This window comes from Dipodomys merriami, unplaced genomic scaffold (assembly GCF_024711535.1).
Source record: "Dipodomys merriami isolate MVZ:Mamm:240054 unplaced genomic scaffold, mDipMer1.0.p SCAF_8, whole genome shotgun sequence".
Classification (NCBI taxonomy): Eukaryota; Metazoa; Chordata; class Mammalia; order Rodentia; family Heteromyidae; genus Dipodomys; species Dipodomys merriami.
Genome location: NW_027206401.1, coordinates 35,347,106 through 35,366,830, shown reverse-complemented (window position 1 = coordinate 35,366,830; position 19,725 = coordinate 35,347,106). Strand labels below are relative to the sequence as shown.

At 42.4% G+C, this 19,725-nt stretch overlaps 1 protein-coding gene across 4 annotated transcripts in view; it reads right to left on the bottom strand.

The window, feature by feature from the left end:
• Nucleotides 1–7,483: 7,483 nt before the first annotated feature.
• Popdc1 (popeye domain cAMP effector 1) overlaps nt 7,484–19,725 on the bottom strand; it is a 37,942-nt gene continuing 25,700 nt past the window's right edge. For 3 of the 4 annotated variants that reach the window (XM_070010528.1, XM_070010527.1, XM_070010530.1), the window contains one exon: nt 7,484–12,642. In XM_070010528.1, coding sequence (XP_069866629.1) covers nt 12,518–12,642 — 125 coding nt within the window. In that variant the 3' untranslated portion in view covers nt 7,484–12,517. The remainder of the gene's footprint in view (nt 12,643–19,725) is intronic. The other variant, XM_070010531.1, reaches the window with a different exon arrangement.

Genomic DNA, 19,725 nt, shown 5'->3' with positions numbered 1-19,725 from the left:
AGCAAAAGGCTACCTCATAGTTGATACATAGCACACCTTTATGCTGCTCCAGCCTTACACTGTCTGGTAATCCTTGGGTACAGACCTTTTATATCTATATCACACATACCAGTCCACAGCTGCACATATCTCCCAAATACTTGTGAACAATGAAGCATCTCATTTAGTTAGCGTCCTCTCCAAGCATTTCTTTAAGGCTGTCATGTATTTAAAGAATTACGGGAGCTCTTCAACTTGACCAAAACAGAACACTGAAGCAATCTTGTAAAATAGCCCCCTGTAGTAGAATGTAGGAAGGGGGAGCTGAAAGAGTAAAAGTGTGTTTAGTTGTACTTTCCTGGGCAAACAGTGTAAAGATGCCAATCTCCTTCATTTACTAGTCTCCACTGCCCTGCAGCCAAAGCACATTGCAGCATCCCTAGGCAAATAACTAGCACTGGCTCACCAAGTAACCTAAAAATACAGTGCCATTCATAGCTACTGAGGGGGAGCACCAGTCTGCAGGGGTTACTAATGGTGGGCCAATATGCTTGTGAATTAAGCTGTCTCCACCTCGCACAAATGTAATACCTATAAAAGATGTCCTACCAGTCTCTTAGCCCTGTGAGCCACTCATTTGCTGCATGGCAGATTATAGTGGAAACAATTATACTTGCATTTCTAGTGTTTGGATGTATTTTTACAATTGAAAGATTTTTACCTGCTTTTAACTTGGAAGTTTTAGTGTGCAATGTAAAGATTAAGAACCATCATGTTATTAGCATTGGCCCACCTCCAATATGAGATGTTTTCATTGCCCCCCCTTTTTTTTTGTAATTTTGGCTCAGTTTGATTTTGCACCCGTGTAGCCCCAAGTTACTGCTGGTTGTATTTAGTTTGTGAATAGAAGCTCATAAGTATTAATATACTTTGTAACATTCACTGTAAGATTAATTATACAGGACACGAGAAATCTCATTAAGTCTTAAAGTTAATTTAAGTTAATTTATCTGTTTTCTCTGAGAAATGTTTATCATAAAATATATATATTTGTTTCCTTTTTGGTTATAAAATCCAGGAAAGTATGTTCAAGTACAACTGCCCTGACTTTGATTCTAGATGTCTTAATGAGATTTGTGGTTAGGAAAAACCAACTTGTTGAAAGTACCAAGGAGATGTGGTGGTTATGTGATCTGTGTCCTAGTTGTTCAGTTAGAGGGAGAGATTGATAGGATTCATTGTTAAATTTTATGCTTGGAACAAAGCTGCAAAATTATGGTAAAGTATTGTCATGTGATAAAGTATTATAATATTTAATACATCTATGGCTTAACATTTGTGAGAGTTACCAGCTTGACAACAATGGTGTTGACTACCTCTTAAATCACTTACATCTGTCAACCTATGGCACCTACCTACCAAGCTGGCTTTAATTCGTATGTGTTGCTTTTTTGATATTAACAAGTCTAACCGTACTAGAGACCAAAGTGAACCTTGATTTCTGTGTATTTTTAATACAGTGTTTATCTAGCATTTTAAAATTATCCTGTATAGTATTTAGATTACCTCATTGTCTATTTTGACTTAACATTGTTTACGAGTGAAAACTTAAAAGCAAACTCTTAAGCTGTGTTTTTGAAGGACAACAAAGTGGATGTTTGGAATGTCACTTCACTTTTGTTCAGTTGCCTTGATGGACTTTAAGACTGTTTCTGCAGACATGGGTTTTATATTCTCATCACGTGCCTAATGTCTTATTCTGTTCATTGTGGATGTTTTGAGGCAAAAAGCTACTTCATTAAAAATAAAAACTGTAACATTGGCATTTATGATGGGCTTTGGACATTTTTCATGACTTATGTGATTCGTAAATTTAAAGAAATGGCTACAAGGCTATTTAAGGAGAATTATAAGCCGGGCGCCAGTGGCTCACACCTGTAATCCTAGCTACTCAGGAGGCTGAGATCTGAGGATCGCAGTTCAAAGCCAGCCCGGGCAGGAAAGTCTGTGAGACTCTTATCTCCAATAAACCACTAGAAAACCGGAAGTGGTGCTGTGGCTCAAGTGGTAGAGTGCTCCCCTTGAGCTGAAGAGCACAGGGACAGCGCCCAGGCGCAGAGTTCAAGCCCCATGACCGACAAAAAAAAAAAAAAAGAAAAAAGAAAAAGATAAAGGAGAATTATACCAGTGAGCATATTCAATGGCTTTAGCATGTTCTCAAGTAGTGGTGGTTAGCATGGAACTCAGCACAAAGTAAATCAAGATAGCAAGTCCTTGTCATCACAGGGAATTGTCCTATAGACCCAGCCAGGAATGTACAAGCTTGCCAGTCAAGACATACTTAGTAGTCAGAAAGAATGGCCTGAAAGAAAAATTCAAAGCCTTTTGGAGAAGTAAGTCATTTTAGAATTTTCTTACAGGGTTTTCCTAATATATGTAAAGAAATGGAAAAGAACAATCACACAGGGGTATACCAGTACTAGATACTTACGTGACTGTGAATTGAACAAGTTGTGTAAACTGAAGTTCTATAAGTGATCCTGTTCCATAGTTGAACTTAACTTCCTACTTGATACTTGATGATGATGATGATGATGATGATAATGATGATGTTGATGACGATGACGACTTTAGGTATTCTACTATGGCTCCTATTTTTTTTTAAATATATTTTAGAAGCTGGGCGCTGGTGGCTCAAGCCTGTAATCCTAGCTACTCAGGAGGCTGAGATTTGAGGATCACGGTTCAAAGCCAGTCCAGGCAAGGAAAGTCTGTGAGACTCATCTCCAGTAAACCACTAGAAAATTGGAAGTGGCGCTGTGGCTCAAGCTGTAGAGCGCTCACCTTGAGCTGAAGAGCTGAGGGATAGCGCCCAAGCCCAGAGTTCAAACCCCATGACCGACCCCCAAAAATATATTTTTATGTATATATGTATAAATATTGGTTATATATTGTTATATATATAACCAATACATATACATAAAAATATATAATATATATAAAATATACACATATATATATAACTAATAGTTTTATATATATATGTGTATATTTTATATATTAGTTGCGGCATAAACAGCAACCAACCGTTTTTACATGTACACTTCCAGGAAATACTATTTCATATGTTTGTACAATAGTAGATGATGTACTTTTCTTAGGATATAAAGAGCTTTCTAAAAGCTCTTTTGTTAAAAAAAAATTGTGCTTTACCTTAGAGTATATGAAACCTAGCTTTAAAAAAGAGAAGTACATGGGGCTGGGAAGGTAGCTCAGTGGTAGAGTGCTTGCCTTGCATGCCTGAGGCCCTGGGTTCGATTCTTTAGCACCCCATAAGCAGAAAACACTGGAAGTGGCGCTGTGGCTCATGTGGTAGAGTGCTAGCCTTGAGCTGAAGAGCTGAGGGACAGTGCCCAGGCCCATAGTTCAGGCCCCATGACCAACAAAAAAGAAAAGAAAAGAAATACACAGCATCACCTGAAAATAATCAGTAACATTTTAAAATTAATTTTTAAAATGTGGAAAAGCCTTTAAAAGCATTTTTTTTTAAAACAGTTACAGTCCTGTTGCCTGTAAATACCCATGAGCATTTTAAATTTTATTTTGGTCAGAATAGATATGTGTGCATATGCCTAGACAGATGGAGGTGACTTAACTTAGGTCACTTTGTATGTGGTTTGGAGCCTTATACTTTTTCCTCACATCTGTCATTCAGTGTTTGTCATATCTGTAAAGATGGTTAATCAGACACAGGTGGGGACTCACAGGGTAGATTGCTTACATGGAGGGAATTCCCAACCAGAAGGGCATTGGTGGCTCACCTCTGTAATCCTAGCTATTTAGGAGACTGATACAAGGGGATCAGGATTCAAAGCCAGCCTGGGCAGGAAAGTCCATGAGACTTACCTCCAATTAATTACCAGAAAGCCGGAAATGGTGCTGTAGTCAAGTAGAACATGAGCCTCAAGCGAAAGCAAGCTCAGGGACAGCATCCAGAGTTCAACCCCCCAGGGCTAGCACAAAAAGGAAAAGAAAAAGAGACCACATCAACAAAAGGTAAGAGCCCAGGATGTGAAGTGTGGGTGCCAGACATCAAGAAAGGATCTAGTTGACTGGACAGAGCATGGAAACCCAACATTTAGAAGGCACTGGGGCAGCTAGGAGCTTGGGAGCTGCAAATCTTGGAAAAGGGGACTCTCCTGAGGTCAGCACCTCCTTCAATAAATCTGTCTTTGTCAGGAGAACATGTTCCTGCCTGGGGTGTCACTGGAAGTGAAACTCAACAGGAAGTGGCAGTCTTGCTGAGAGGAACAACAGAAAATTGAAGGACAAACACTGGAAGCCTCCAAAATTGTCATACAGATTCCTTGTCAAGACTGTAAGTGATTCTTAAGACTCAGCAGGAAACAGCAACTAAGAGCAGATGCCTAGGGACCAAAAACTTGAGAAGATGCTAATGTTCAGGATGGTCCTTACACTAGATACCCTCTGTCTCACTTTTGCTGCTCTTGGCTGGGAACTCAGGCACTGATGATTGTCTTTGCTTTGTTTATAGATAGTGAATTAGATGGGTCCTGATAAACACGCTAAGATTGTTGTCTATGTATACACCAGAGGTTTGTAGTCAAGGAATAATCATGCCCTAGTACCAAAGCTCAGAACTTAGGCAAAAGGGTGAAATTTGAGACAGGCCAAACTTAACAAAGCCTAAAACTAAGTTACCAACAGGTACGTTATCTACCTACCCCAAAGAAATCTATAATCTTTTCTTTGTAGGTATAAAAAAAAATCTGTTTTTGTTTGTTTGTTTTCTGTTTTGGGCCCGTCCTGAGGCTTGAACTCAGGACCTGAGCACTGTTCCTGAGCTTCTTTTACTCAAGGCTAGCATTCTACCACTTCAGCCACAGTGCCACTTCTGGCTTTTTCTGTTTATGTGGTACTGAGGAATCGAACCCAGGGCTTCATGCAAAAATCTGTTTTAAAAAATTATTTTAAAGTAGTTGTACAAAGGAGGTGCTATTTAACAAAGCAGTTTATCAGTACAGTGCATCTTGATCAGTGTCACTCCCTTCAACCCACCCCTTCCCTTACTTTTCTTAATTTTGTGTATATACAGTGAATTCTTGATTGTATGCTCCCCTACCCTTCTTCATTCTCTACCCCTCTCCCCTGGTGCCACCCTCCTTTTTTGTAATTACCCATTCCCAGGCTGGGTTTAAATGACCATCCTCAGATCTCATACTCCTAAGTAGCTAGGATTACAGGCATCTCACTTAAAATTTATTTTTGATAGTGCAAATGGGGCAGATAGAAAAAAAATCAGAGTAATTGGAAGGGAAATAGATTGTATAGGATGGGAAAGCCATCGGCACAAGTGAAAGGAAGTGAGTACTGGATGTTTGTGTTTGTGTGTATGTACCTGTACAAATGTATATACCTGTACAAACGTTCTGACAAATATCCATATTCAATAATAGCTTTACTAGTTTCACTGAATCTTTCCTTTGCTTACATTTTATCACCCACCCTTTTTTTTGGGGGGGGGGATCCATTCATGGGGCCTGAACTCTGGGCCTGGGCGCTGTCCCTCAGCTCTTCAGCTCAAGGCTAGAGCTCTACAATTTGAGACACAGCGCCACTTCCGGCAAAAGCTGGAGCTTATGTGGTGCTGAGGAATTGAACCCAGGGCCTCAGGTATGCAAGGCAAGTGCTCTACCACTGAGCCACCTTCCCAGCCCAACCCACCCTTTTAACCTTTAACTTGCCTAATTTATAATGGTCATAGTTTCCGTCATATGCACAAAGCATTTGTGTGTGTGTGTGTGTGTGTGTGTGTGTGTGTGTGTGTGTGTGTGTGTGTGTGTGTGTGTGTGTGTGTGTGTGTGTGTGTGTGTGTGCGTGTGCTGTTACTAAAGCTTGAACTCAGGGCCTGATGACTATCCCTTAGCTTTTTTGCTCAAAGTTGGTACTCTACCACTTGAGCCACAGCTCTAATTCTGGCTTTTTAATATTAAAAAATTATTATAGTGGTGTACAGAAGGGTTACAGTTACATAAGGGGCAATGTCACCCCTTCTCTCGCTCTCTCCCAGTTTTTCCTTCCCATCCCACACCTACATTGTATAGTTCATTTTCAACATAATTTTCAGTGAGTACCATTGTTGCATTTGTTCACCCTTTGTCCCTCTACTTCTGTCTCTCTTTTCATTCCCAAAGACATATAAACAAACAAAAAAGAAAACAAAAAATGCCAAGAAGGAAAAGTCCTCGTTTCCATTTCCTGGAGTTCATGTCAGTAAATATTTTGTATGATCATATGCACATAGACATGCCTCTCTGTTCCTCTCCTCAATAAAAGAGAATATCTGAGATCCTAATGTCAGGATAAACAATTCTGAGCTTTCATTCTTCAACTATGCCTTTTCCAGTCTGTTCCTTACCCAAGAGCACATATTTGAAGACATTACACAATGTCTACATACACTACATGTTCTAGATGTTTATTTCTATGATTTACAAAAAGACTTGCACCGGGTGCCGGTGGCTCACACCTGCAATCCTAGCTACTCAGGAGGCTGAGATCTGAGGATCGCAGTTCAAAGCCAGCCGGGGCAGGAGTCTGTGAGACTCTTACCTCCAATAAAACACTAGAAAACCGGAAGTGGTGCTATGGCTGAAGTGGTAGAGTGCTCACCTTGAGCTGAAGAGCTGAGGGACAGCGCCCAGGCCCAAAGCCCCACGACCGACCAAAAAACAAAAAAACCAAAAAAGACTTGCTTTTAACAACCAGATGCCTTGGGTTTTCACATTTTATGACTAGTGACCATGACGTGTATTGCTGCTTAGAACCACCAGAGGGTACTCTTCCCTTGCTCTGAAATAAAAATTTTTCATAGCCTCATAGCTACAATGTGAACATCAGTATTTCATATAATCAACCTACAAGCCTGCCTCATAAAACTTTTGATTGGAAAAATATAATTCTTAGCTCTTCTTGAATGCTGTTAAGAGAAGGCAGAGGTGGTGTACATCATGCTGACATTGGTAATGATCCTTGTCTAGAGCAAAACCATCTTCTTTGATCATACTTCTCGGCCTTTTAGTAATAAACATCCAAAGTGTAAAAACGTGGGGCTGGAGGCACCATCTTACTAATTAAAATGTTGATTTTGTTTTTCTTCTTGGATAGCTTATAGAGCTGGCTATGTTCTGATTCTGAGGGGGAATGCTATCTTAAGGTGCCCGGGCCAGTAGGCTAAACAAGGAAAGCCTCTTGAATGCACTGGACCAATTTTGAAGCTTAGAGACTCCTGCTGCCCAGATGAATTGCAGGAGAATGTCTGATTTGGACATGTAGCCAGGGGTAAGAATCACCATGCCAGGAAACTCCGCTCTGCAGCCATAGCTCTCTCTCATTCCCTGAGGACAGAGACAGAGGAACCAAGTTGGGCTTTTATTATAAGAACCTGGATGTGGAAGGGTGCACAGGCCAGAAGCAGAGATGATTAGAAAATATTTTTTATTTCATTAAAAAATAATAAGCCCATTCCCTGTTCACATAAAAAAATTTCTCTTAAAACTTTCACAAAACTTTATTTTCAGGAAACCATTAATAATTTTTTTCAATGGCATTGTTTTCTGCTTTAAGCCATGCTGGGATTCAAACCCAGGCCTTGAATTGCTTGGCTGCTGCTCTGCCACTTGAGCCACACCTCCAGTTTATCTTTTATGGGGGTTGTTATTTTGAAGATGGAATCACACAGGCTTTTCTGCCTGTACTGGTTTTAAACTGAGATCCTCTAGTTCTTAGTTTCCTGAGTAGCTGGAATAACAGATGTGAGCCACTAGTACCTAGCTTATTTCTCGCAAACTTGAACAAATCCAGCTTAACAGAAGCCAGAGCTGGTGTCTCATGTCTGCTTTATGTTCAATATTCTGTAATGCTATTTTGATTAATGTATATGAAGAAAATATCATAGTTAATTGGCTGTAAGAGCCTCACAGATTTTTCTGCCTGGGCTGACTTTGAAGCACAATCCTCCTATCTCAGCCTCCTGAGTAGCTAGGATTATAGGGATGAACCTGGTGCTGGGCTCATTGAGCGGTTTTAAAAATTTTTTTCATTGTGAGAAAAACATGTCACAAACAAGAACATCATGCCTTTGGAAGCTATCACATTCACAGTGCTGTTTTCAGCCTGGAAATCCTTATCTTCTGCTTAGATTCTTCCACTAGGTGTCCAGTTACTTATTCAGCATCTCTCCATTATTGCAAAGGCCTCTCAGTTCATCCTAAGGAAGAAACTCCGGCTTTTTAGTCAAATGTGGACCTTGGCCATGTCTCTAGCCAGGAAATGAGCAGTGATGCAAGCCAGGAGCCTTCTCCTCTTCGCTGCCACCTATGTGCTCACGAATCCCCAGCCAGGGCCTGTCAGTGTTGCCTCATGGCAGGCTGCAGCCACATTTGACAGGAAACCCACAGACAACTCCCAAGAGCTCTCAGGATGAACACCACAGCTGAACTCAGGAAGTTGCTCCACAGCTGCTCAACAGGAAGTGGACAGCTGGGAATCTAGACATCAGACCTTGGTGACATGGCTCTAAGAGCCACAAAATCCATTCCTTTTATGGTAGCATAAGATTCCTTCATATTGGGGTCTAGCCACAAAGTGAGCTGACAGATCTGCAGTATTGGAAGGATGATGGAAGAGCAGACTGTCCCCTCCTCTGCCCCAGAACAGATCCAAGGGAGGTTCTCTGACTCCTTCAGGTGACTCCTCATTGTACAAGGCCTGATCAATGAGAAGGGAATGTTGGGAATGGTGAATGAAAGGCTGCACTTCACAATCCTCATGGGGGAGCTCTGCAGTCTTCTTCCACGGTGGTGCTGTCCCCACAGTCCTCTTCTTCCCTCGTCAGAGACGGCCAGGCCAGTTGCACAGAGCTTCAGAAATTCATCCAACCAAGAGCAACCCTGCCGCTGTATGTTTAGACTAAACCAGAGCAATTCTCATTATAACCAAGCAACAAAAATCAAACCAACCAAGTCAGCCACGTGTAAAAGGAGTGAAATAAACACATTTTTCTAAGTAAGAAATTTATTTGATCAAACAGTAATATATGAAGGTTCTTTAAGCTGTAGGGCTCTAATCAGACATGATTTATCTTTATTAGAAAGTAAAGCTTATCAAGGTAAATGGCACTTAAAAATAGCTTCCTAAAATGTGTAGGTATAAAGCACTCGTGAAATCTTTGTGAGTTTTAAAAACTAGGTTGCAAATACAACAGAAAAAGCAGGTTTCTTAAACTGATGACACTGAGACCAAGAGTGTTGGTGGTTCTGTGATGGACAAAACATGGCAACGTCAGTGAGAGTGTGGCCTGCGAAGCACAGAACCCTAGCAGTGAGATGGCCAGCCTGGCGCTCCTGCATAGTGTCCTATCAAACCCTGGGGACAGGTGGGAATTCTAATACCTCTGCTTGGCAACAGTTAGAAGGGAGGTTGGCAAACCAGTGTTGGAAAAGGGGAGAGGAGGAGAAACTGAAGCATGACAGGGTCAAACAAATGACTGATGAAATGGATTCATTTTGAACAATGAGAATCCTTGGAAGCTGTACCCTGGGGTCCATAGGAAGACACAGAGACAAAGGTAGGGACTGACCTGTCTGCCATGGGCTGCCAGGTGCACTGGAGAGCGGGCAGTGTGTAGGTTACATTTGCCAGCATCTAATTGAATTGGTTTGGAAAACCACAGTGAGACCTAAGAAGCAAACACAGGTAGCTCCATTCATAGAGCTAGCAAAGCTTCAGACACATATAAAGGGGAGGCAGGTAGCAAAATGGCATCTGAAGACACACACTGAGCAGCAGAGCCCCAAAAGGTCCAATGCTCCCTATCACTGTATCACTATTTGGTGATAGGGAACAAAGAAAAACCAAAGGTGGCAACTAAAAAAATAATGATAGAGCACCCATTATTACTAACTTAAGCATCACTGAGGATTTATATCTGTGCTATTGGCTTTATAAATATAGGTATTACAAAAGTTTGCAAAATATTTGAAATGACACATTCTGGCATAAATACTAATTTCAGATTCAAACAAATGACTTGATCTTGCATGTAAAATCATAGATTGGGAGACTATATAGAGAACAATTTTTACAGATCATTTTCTAAATTTTGATCATGAATGAATGAATGAATGCCAAGGAAACACTGGAAGTATCTTACTGCAGACATGGGCAGCAAGCGTGTTTTTATGTGGTGTTTTTTTTTTTTTTTTTAACACCGAACAATGATACACTTGTTCATCTGGTTAAACGAATTTAAAGTCATCCAGGAAAACGGTTTTCTTATCTGCTACTTCACAGTCCAGTCTATGTGGGTGGGAGGGCTCTTCAGTGGCTGTGGCTCCTTTTTCCTGAGGCTCATTGTGTTCCCTAGGGGGCATGCCTTTAAACACTGGCTTATGTTTCTCATTCAGGGAAAATGGCTTTTTAAAGATTCCTAATCTTGAGATTCTAATCTCCATTATCAGTGACACCATACACATACATTTCAATAAAAACCCACATTTCAGTAACAGCAGAAGATGATTTTATATCACCTACTTTTAGCTGTGTAAACTAACAGAGCTCTCAACCCTACTCCAAGGTCCCCCAGTCCCCCTGCCTCCCCCTACCACCACAAAGCTATGCCAATATTATCACATCATCCCAGGCATGGTTTCCAGTACATAGAAGGCTAGTTCCACCTCATAGACCATGGCAATCTTCAAGTCAAGGCTGTCATTCACATTGCTTCTTTTCTCTGAAAGAAACTCCTAGCTAAGCACACACAAAAGCCTGTTACATCAATAAAGTAGAATCATTGGCCTTTCTAATCGGAAAAGGAGCCAATATTTGACAGAGGTGGAGGAAGGTGGATTCTCAGTTGTGTGTAAATGTCCTCAAGGAGACCTAGTGTACAAACTGAACTCAAGTGAAAAGCGAAGCTGGCTTCCGGGAAGAGGGGTGGGTAGGTGGGCCTAGACTAGCTTGTTTCTCTTTTCTAGCAGAGAAATTACCTCATGTCCAGAAACGCTTCACCAGAACATGCCTTCACTGGGAACTTTTCTTAGCTATTACACATAGCAGGGGACTTGTTAAGCTGCTTCCAGGGGATGAAACAAAATAAACATGATGGATTGAGTTGCCTAGCCAATCAATGCCTCCTCAATGCAGTGCCACAGCCACCAATCAGCCTGATGGAAGCCAAGCTGCTCTCTCATTCTCCAGCCAAATATCACTGGGCCCTAAAACATGACCAGTACAAATGAGTGATCTGCCATTGAAGCCTTCATAGCAACACTTAGACTGAGTCTCCATGGCTCAGCCTGTGGTGTACTCTTCTTGATGTCTGTGTCCACATCCACAGTTCTGGCACTTAGTATGGGGCACACTGACTATTACTATGATGATGATGATGATGATGATGATGATGATGATGATGATGATGATGATGATGATGATGATGATGATTAGAGATAGGTTTTCATTGTGTAGCCAAGGCTAGCCTTGAACTCAAGATTTCCCTTCCTCTGTCTCTCAAGTGCTGGGCTTACTAACTTGCACTGTCACTCTTAGCTTGTCACACTCTATTTAGAGATTTCTGTGCCTGTAAAGGAACCATGTGGGACTCCAGAAATGGATCAAAGGATGACGTTGATCTTTAGTTAGCTCATCCTGTAGCACGGCTGTTAGCTCTCCTCCAGCCCAGTCCTCAGCTTCCCATGACTGAGCATGTGAGGCAAAATGGCTTCAAATCACAAAGAAATTGAGTTTAGCCCCCCCCCCCAAAAAGTTGGCACTAAGCTGAGAAACACTGCTATTTGTTATCATTCCTGCTTCAGGTTTCACATTCAATGATAAATGGCCTGCCATACGGGTAATGTGAGTGCACTGAGAAGATGCTCATTATTGACACATTGCTCATGTAAGTAAAAGGACCTAGCAGAAGTCACCTTCTGACTGAGAAGTAAAAGAAGCCAGTCAAAATTACACCCTTTGCTACATTTTCCCCTTAAAAAGTTTACTGAACAAAGCACAAGACTGCCTGATTCTTAATATTATTACTTCAAGCTCAATTTTATCTTACACTGTTTGTTAAAATGACCAAGTGGACAACTCATTTTAAATTGCCATGTGAGAGGGAAAAAAAAATCTGTGAGGAAAATGAGCCACAATTTGGAGAAAAAGAGAGAGAGACATATGCATTGATAGAGCCCTAAAATTAAGTTAAAACAATGTACTGTCACTAGAAAATACTGTGAGGATATATATCTTAAAATAGAATGAGTTTTAGTCAGAAGGCTCGATTTAACTTATAAAGCTGGACAAACAGAGGATGAGTGAAATAACCATCTACCTCTGACCTTCTTCCTTGCCTGCCCTAAATTCTGTGGGCCTGAATGCACTGAAGTAGAATAACGAAACAGGGCTGGTATTTCTCAGGATCTCTTCAGGATAACTTCCAGCTTGACAGCTTCAATTCTGATCAAGGCAACTGATGGGCTTGAAGTGTCTTTAGAGACACTGGTTCAAATACCTCATCATCGTCTTCCACCCCTTCTTCAATGGGCTTCATCTTGGCAGAAGCTCGCTGGTGTGGCGAGGACAAGGCTGCAAAAACACACAGAAAAGAAAACTGCTGCATGATCAACCTGCTGAACATTGGTGTGATACGGGAACTGTTCATGCCAATGAGAAAATAAAACCCTGGGCCTGTATAGTTAGGCTCTTGAAAGTTAGGCTCTTGTCAGTTTCCACAAAGAAGCCAAATCTGTGGCACTTAACCCAATCTTGAATACCAGCCACAGTCTGAGCTAATATAGGAGGGAGGGAGGGAGAAAGGAAGAGAGAGAGAGAGAGAGAGAGAGAGAGAGAGAGAGAGAGAGAGAGAGAGAGAGAGAGAGAGAGAGAGAGAGAGAGAGAGAGAGAGAGACTATCCAGTCATCCAGGAACGAAGTGCCAGATGGAGGAACTACAACCCCCATAACAGCAGGGGAAAGAACATCTACAGGGCCCTTGGAGATGCCATTTACCAAAAGAACTTGGAAATTCAGTCAGGAACTCATTCATGCTGCAGAGCATCTACTGTATAACAAACACTATGCTTGATGAGGAAGAAGCTGCCTGAAAGTCAGAAGTTATTATAAATAGATCTCTCAAGGTACCTACTGAGCAGTTCACATGAATACAAGAGCCCCCTGCACAGCACTATTCCCCTTCCACACCAGAATCCACCTGTGAGTGTCTCTGTCTGCTCCACCCTCACCTGCATCTGGCTGCAACTTCCTGTCCAAACACAAAGTGAGTGGCATTGAGTTAGTCAGAAAATGATCAACCCTGGCTGCATATGAGGTAGATGGCAAGAGGACAATGAATCAAACCTATGTACTTGGTGACAAGGAAAGCAAGCATAAGAATCCTACATAGGGGGCTGGGAAGGTGGCTCAGTGGTAGAGCTCTTGCCTTGCATGCCTGAGGCCCTGGGTGTGATTCCTCAGCACCACATAAGCAAAAAGAAAAAAAGCTGGAAGTGGCGCTGTGGCTCAAGTGGTAGAGCGCTAGCCTTGAGCTGAAGAGCTGAGGGACAGCACCCAGACCCAGAGTTCAGGCCCCACGATTGGACCCCCCCCCCCCCAAAAAAAGAATCCTACATAGGAAGCAGATGGCTACATGGCTACAAGATGATGGTGGAAATTTGTCAAGATTGGCTCTCATTTGCTGGCAAGAATCAGCAGCAGACCACTGTCATCTGTGAGGAGGAGCCAGGGCCACCTGTATGTCAAGGCAGCAGTGCTGGAGAAAGGCTCTAACAGTGGTGAGGACAAGACAATCCCAACTCAGTCCCTTCTCTGCCCAGGAATGAGTGAAGAAGAGGAATATGCATCCTACTGAAGGCCAGAGGCTCGAGGAGCATTTCCAGGGTTCAGCTCTCTGCTCTGTTGCTTCCTATCTGTGAGACTGTGGGCAGTGACTTCACTTACGAGGCCTCCATTTCCTTACTTGTGAATATGGAATAGCAAAAATCTACCTACCAAGCCGGGACCCAGTGGCTCAGACCTGTAGTCCTAGCTACTCAGGAGGCTGAGCTCTGAGAATCCCAGTTCAAAGCCAGCCAGGGAAGGAAAGTCCATGAGACTCTTATCTCCAATTAATCTCAGAAAAAGTAGAGGTGTAGCAAATGGTAGAGTGCTAGCAGAGGGACAGCTCCCAGGCCCAGGGTCCAGGCCCTAGGCTCTGAAAACAAAACAAAACCTATCTACCCACCTCAGTTGCTTATTATGAGGCTTAAATGACTTAATAGTTACATAGGTTTTAGGGCATGCTGGAATAATAACTTCATAAATGTTTTTAAGACTCCAACATGAATATGGCTTGGGGAGGGCAAGGTTCTAAATAATGAGAAAGAGCTGTCAGAATTTATCACTATCCATAGTACTAGTTGATTCAGGAAGTGGGACTTGTGCTGATACAGTACAAATGGGGATTTGTGCTCTGGATCTGAGCTGTCCTGAGTGCTGTAAAACTGTCCTCAATACTTTACAACTTTGGTGGTGGGGAGGACGGGGGTGGGGGGGAGGGGAGGATACAAAGGGACGGGAAGGGGAAACAAAGCAGGAGGCTACAATGCTTGATAAGAAATGTACTCATTATCTTACCCACATAATTGTAACCCCTCTGAACAGTATTTTCACAAAAATATATTTAAAAAAAACTGTCCTCAATACCCACAACTTCCTTCGCATTTCTAGACTCCAGTTATGATTGGACCTCATAAAATATTAACTCAGGCTGAGTATCTGTGATCAGACAAATCCCTTAGGACAAACAGGATGGCATGTCTAGGAGCATTAAGCCAAATCAATTATATATAGCATTTACTCATATTGGTATAATACACAGAACAGGAATATACCCTGCCTATTTTGGATGAGGATAGGGACTAATGGATTTGCAGTTTTTATACCTATCTGTCAAACAGGGGTGAAAGGCCCTGATCACTCATTGGAACCCAGATGGCCTCTGACTCCTTCAACTATCTTGTCTATTTCTGCATTATTTTTTCAGTCATGGGGCTTGATCTCTGGACCTGGGCGCTGTCCCTCAGCTCTTCAGCTCAAGGCTAGCATTCTACCACTTGAGACACAGCACCACTTCTGGCCTTTTCTGTTTATGTGGTACTGAAGAATCAAACCCGGGCCTCATGCATGTGAGGCAAGCATTCTACCACTGAGCCACCTTCCCAGCCCCTATTTCTGCATTTTTTTAAGAATGAAAATAGGCAACTTTCAGTTGTATGTTCAACAAACTGGATAGTCAGGCAAAAAAATGTTCCACTTGTCTGTGAGGGAGTTTATTCAGTTCCTACAATATTGCCTGGGGAGCCGGGTTGGGGGGGAACAAGTGTGCTTACCATGTAACATGAAAAGTATAAGAAGTACTCATAGCCCTTCAGGGAACATGCAGGGCTCTCCCAAGGCACAGCTCCCTCCCCTTCTGGCTAAGCCCACCCACACCCCCTCTTCCTCCCAAACCTACTGCTCTCCAAACCCAACCCAGCCTTTGCCTCACTATCGCTTTGTTCTCCATCCCTACCTACCAAATTCCTATCTGTTCCTCAAGGTGGGGATCTTCATGCGCAATCGTTCCTCATCACCTCAATTCTACATCACACTGGGGGTCACAGTACTTGCACTTCTCCCCTACTGGAAACAAAGCTGTGAGCAGGGCCTCTTTCATCCTGCAGTGCTTCAGAACTTACACACACACACACACACACACACACACACACACACACACACACACACACACACACACACACACACACACACACACACACACACACACACACACACACACACACACACACACACACACACACCTTTGTAATTACTTAAATGCATGGTGATCAGGAAAGATCCATCCTTTGACCACCACATGAGGAATGTCAGAAGCTGATATTGGATGTGTGGGAAACAAACACAACCACCACCTTTAATCCAGGACAGGTCAATCCCATGCATAAGGGTGGTGCCCTATTGGCCTTCCTCTGGAGCAGGCAGATCTCAGGGCCATTTGGAAGAAAGACTGTTATCACTCTCTTCTGCATCATCCCTATCAGGCCAGGATTTGAAGCCTAGAAACAGTTTGTGACAGACATTGTCTATCAATGTCCAGTGGGATGGGGGGGGAGGGGGAGGCAGGGTCAGGAAATGGGCTGCATGCTTTCCCTTACTGCTGTTGAAGGAAATGACTTCTATGTAATTGGCAGGTTAGATGCTGCTTATTGAATGCCCAAGAGCTCTCTCTCCTCCCAGGGAACATCAATAAGGCTATTTAATAGTAAATTACCTTTGAAAACCTTTTTGGCCTAGCAGTGCAGAGTCAGTGAACAGCTACTGGGCTAGCTGCTAGGATCAATGCTGGGGGAAATAAAAATGGATCCGATCTGGTTTCTAACTCAATCTCACTTCTCAGGAATTCAAAATGCTTCCCAGAGAAATTCATTCTCACCATGTCCATGCCAATATTTCTACTTTATACGCACAGGCTAAAGGACAACCGGAGAGAGATGTTGTCATTCCTCACCAGGGAATGAGCTAGGCAGACAGAAATCCTGGAAGGGATAAGCCCAGTGATCCTAATAGTCCGGCAAGATTTACCTTTTGTACAAAAGACTGTCTCAGGCTTGTGGCTAGGATGGAGTCTACAAGTTTCACAGGTCCCAGTGCTCACCCCCACACTCCTCATTGCTCTTCCTCCACCATGGCGGCACACAGCAAAGGTGAGGACAGGCCTGACACCACATCCAGGAGCTGTACGGTACCTCCTGGCTCCCTGGCCCCTTGCTAGACATCAAAGCCACAGAGAGGAGCCGCTCCTGTCACACTGAGTATCACACTGCCTCTCATGATGGTGTTCACTGTCAGAAACAGGACAGGATCATAGTCCAGCCCAGGAACCTAGAACTGTCAGGTCCAACAAAGAAACTGGCTTTAAGGAGCAATGAATTCATCTGACCCCTCCAACCAACCAGACCTCTTCATTTCCAGAGGGAAACACTCAGAGCTCGTCAGGATAGAGCTGGAAATTATTTCTTTGGGCCCTAATAAATTCAAAACCAATTTGGAGTCTGAACCAAAACAAAATGAAGGACTATCATATTTCAAGGAAACTATCTTACACTTCCCAAGTTGAGCATTAATTTATTCTTTCTACAAGTCTGCCTGGATCTTACTCATTTAATGTACTGAAACATCACTAGAAATTTACCCAGAAGGCCCAGGTACCTAATGTAGATGTGGAAGCGGAAGAGGAAGCAATAGAGCTTAACTTTAGTTAACTGAGTCCTTCAAGGACATTGCATGAAGTCATGGCATCTGTGTAATGCTTTACCTTTTATTGACCACAGATTCTAGGGAAATTCCAAGTAATTCCATATCTATAACATTTCCAGCAACATAATCTTTCTTTTTATGAACAGCATTTTGACAGTTAGGAGACAAAGCAGTAACTACATCATGTAGTATGTATCATGATCAGGAAGGCATCATAATAGTAATTTTTTATTAGGAGTTATAACCACCTTTAACATACTGAGTTCTGGCTACCAATATGCACACACTATTGAACAATATGAAATGGTCTCAGACCAAAAGGTACTCAGAACTGACCAGGTGTGAAATTGTTAAGCAGTTATGTCAAGAGTCACTGGTGACTGGGAGCGATTTCATTGTACACCTGTGGTTTATAAAAAGTCCTCAGGGAAAAGGATCTGCACATCCATCTGTATAGATACAGTACACAAAGTACAGCCAGCAGAACAGCACTTAACCCTGAACATATGTCACATTCTTAGTCTGCTTAGGAAGAGGTGGAACTATAGCACCAGGCTGAACTTATGAGGGACAAAAAGAAATTCTCAGACTCAAAAACCAGCCTTTGAACAAGAAGACTGAGACTTGGGCAGTAAGATCCCTAAGCCAAACAGCAACACCTCTGCTTGTAACAGTGCTGGGAAAGACAGAACTGTGAGCCCTGCAACGGGACTGGGAGAAGTCTGCATGGCCTCTCATCAGACCGGCGCAGACAGTGCTAGCACTGGCTCCTACAGAGGAGGACACAGGTCCCTCTGTGTGACCTTGAGGATCCTTGCAGTGCCAACTAGATCCAGAGCCCCAAGGAGAGCAGGCTCAGGTACCCAGTAGACCCTGAAGTCTGGTGTTAAAGAGCCATACAAGACTTTTTTTTAATACATGAACCAGAAAGATCAAATGTGACTATCCATCACTATTTTGTTGTACAGAGGAGGGGAAAGATGCTTCCTGTATGAGAATTCTGACCCTATTAAGCTTATTCCTGTTTCTCTATGCTTCTAATTACATGGGACCTGAGTGCCTCTCCTAGGAAGTAAAAGTAAACAGATGTGTTGGTTTTTCTTAAATCCAAAGTGAAGGTCATACCTGCTTCAAGGATGAGTAAGCGACAACTTGAATTGCAAGTAAGTAAATCCGCATGATGTAAAGTTTGTCATGGGACCTCTCTCTTGGCTTAACACACTGAGAAAACTGCAATACTTCTGTAATCTAACTCATAGGAAGTTCTAAGATTTTCTTTCCATCTCTCTTGTTAACTTTAATGACATTTTCTTCTTTCCTTTCGAAGTGTTATTATTTTTATATATTTAACCATCTGGCCAATTGCTTAGCAAGTAATTAAAAAACTACAAGGGATTGGAATTTTAATTTGATGAATGGGGTTAGGGAAGAATTTAATGGCTTCTTTGCTAAAAGGAATTATCATTCCTGCCTTTGCCTAATTGTAATTTTCTTCTTTTTTCAAGTACTAGAAACCCAGAGCCTTGTATATGGTAGTGCAAGTGTTTCATTACTGAACTACATCACCAGCTCTGTAAGATTTCCTTTTTTAATCGAAGAAACTGAGTTTGAAATGAACCAGTCTTTCCTTTCTTTCTTCTTTCCTTCTTTTAATATTATTTTAAGACAGGATCTCAATTTGTACCACTAGCTCGCTGTTTCCGTAATGCTGTAGTTACAGGTGTATGCCCAGCTTGAATTGAAACTTTCAAAGCAAGAATGCTAAAGAGTTGTTTTGGCCTTTGCACCTCGTTTTCCATCAAATGGACTGAGCACCAGCAATGAGGAACTCCAGCAAAGTATACAAAACTAGGGTGGAAGTGAGGTTGGTATAAATAATTGCTTCCCAGGAAGAGGTTTTTCTGCAGAACACTACATCATTCTCAGATCGTTTTCTCATGGGGTGCTGTAAGGCACCCCATGAGAGTAGGTAAGGAACAGCAGAAGTCCTGCAGCCCCTCTTCTGTCTATAAAGAGAAACAGGAGGAGAGAGGAGGCAGGCTCCAAGATGGCAGTCTGACAACACACTCAAACATGGTCAGGGTGTGTCAGCTGTAATGGGTGAGCTTGAATTTCCCCAAATTATTTTATGCTCACACAGATGTGGATCACTGTAGCAGAACAGGAAAACAAAGTAAAGACTCACAATACATTCAATACTTCTTTGTTTCAAGGCTAGTCAAATGCCTGAGGTTGATGAATCTCCCTAAGTTTCAAGTACTAGAAACCCAGAGCCTTGTATCTGGTACAGATACAATGGGGACATTGCTTTTCCGTTTGGTGGATCCAAGAACAGCTCCTGGGCTCTTCTGCTATACAC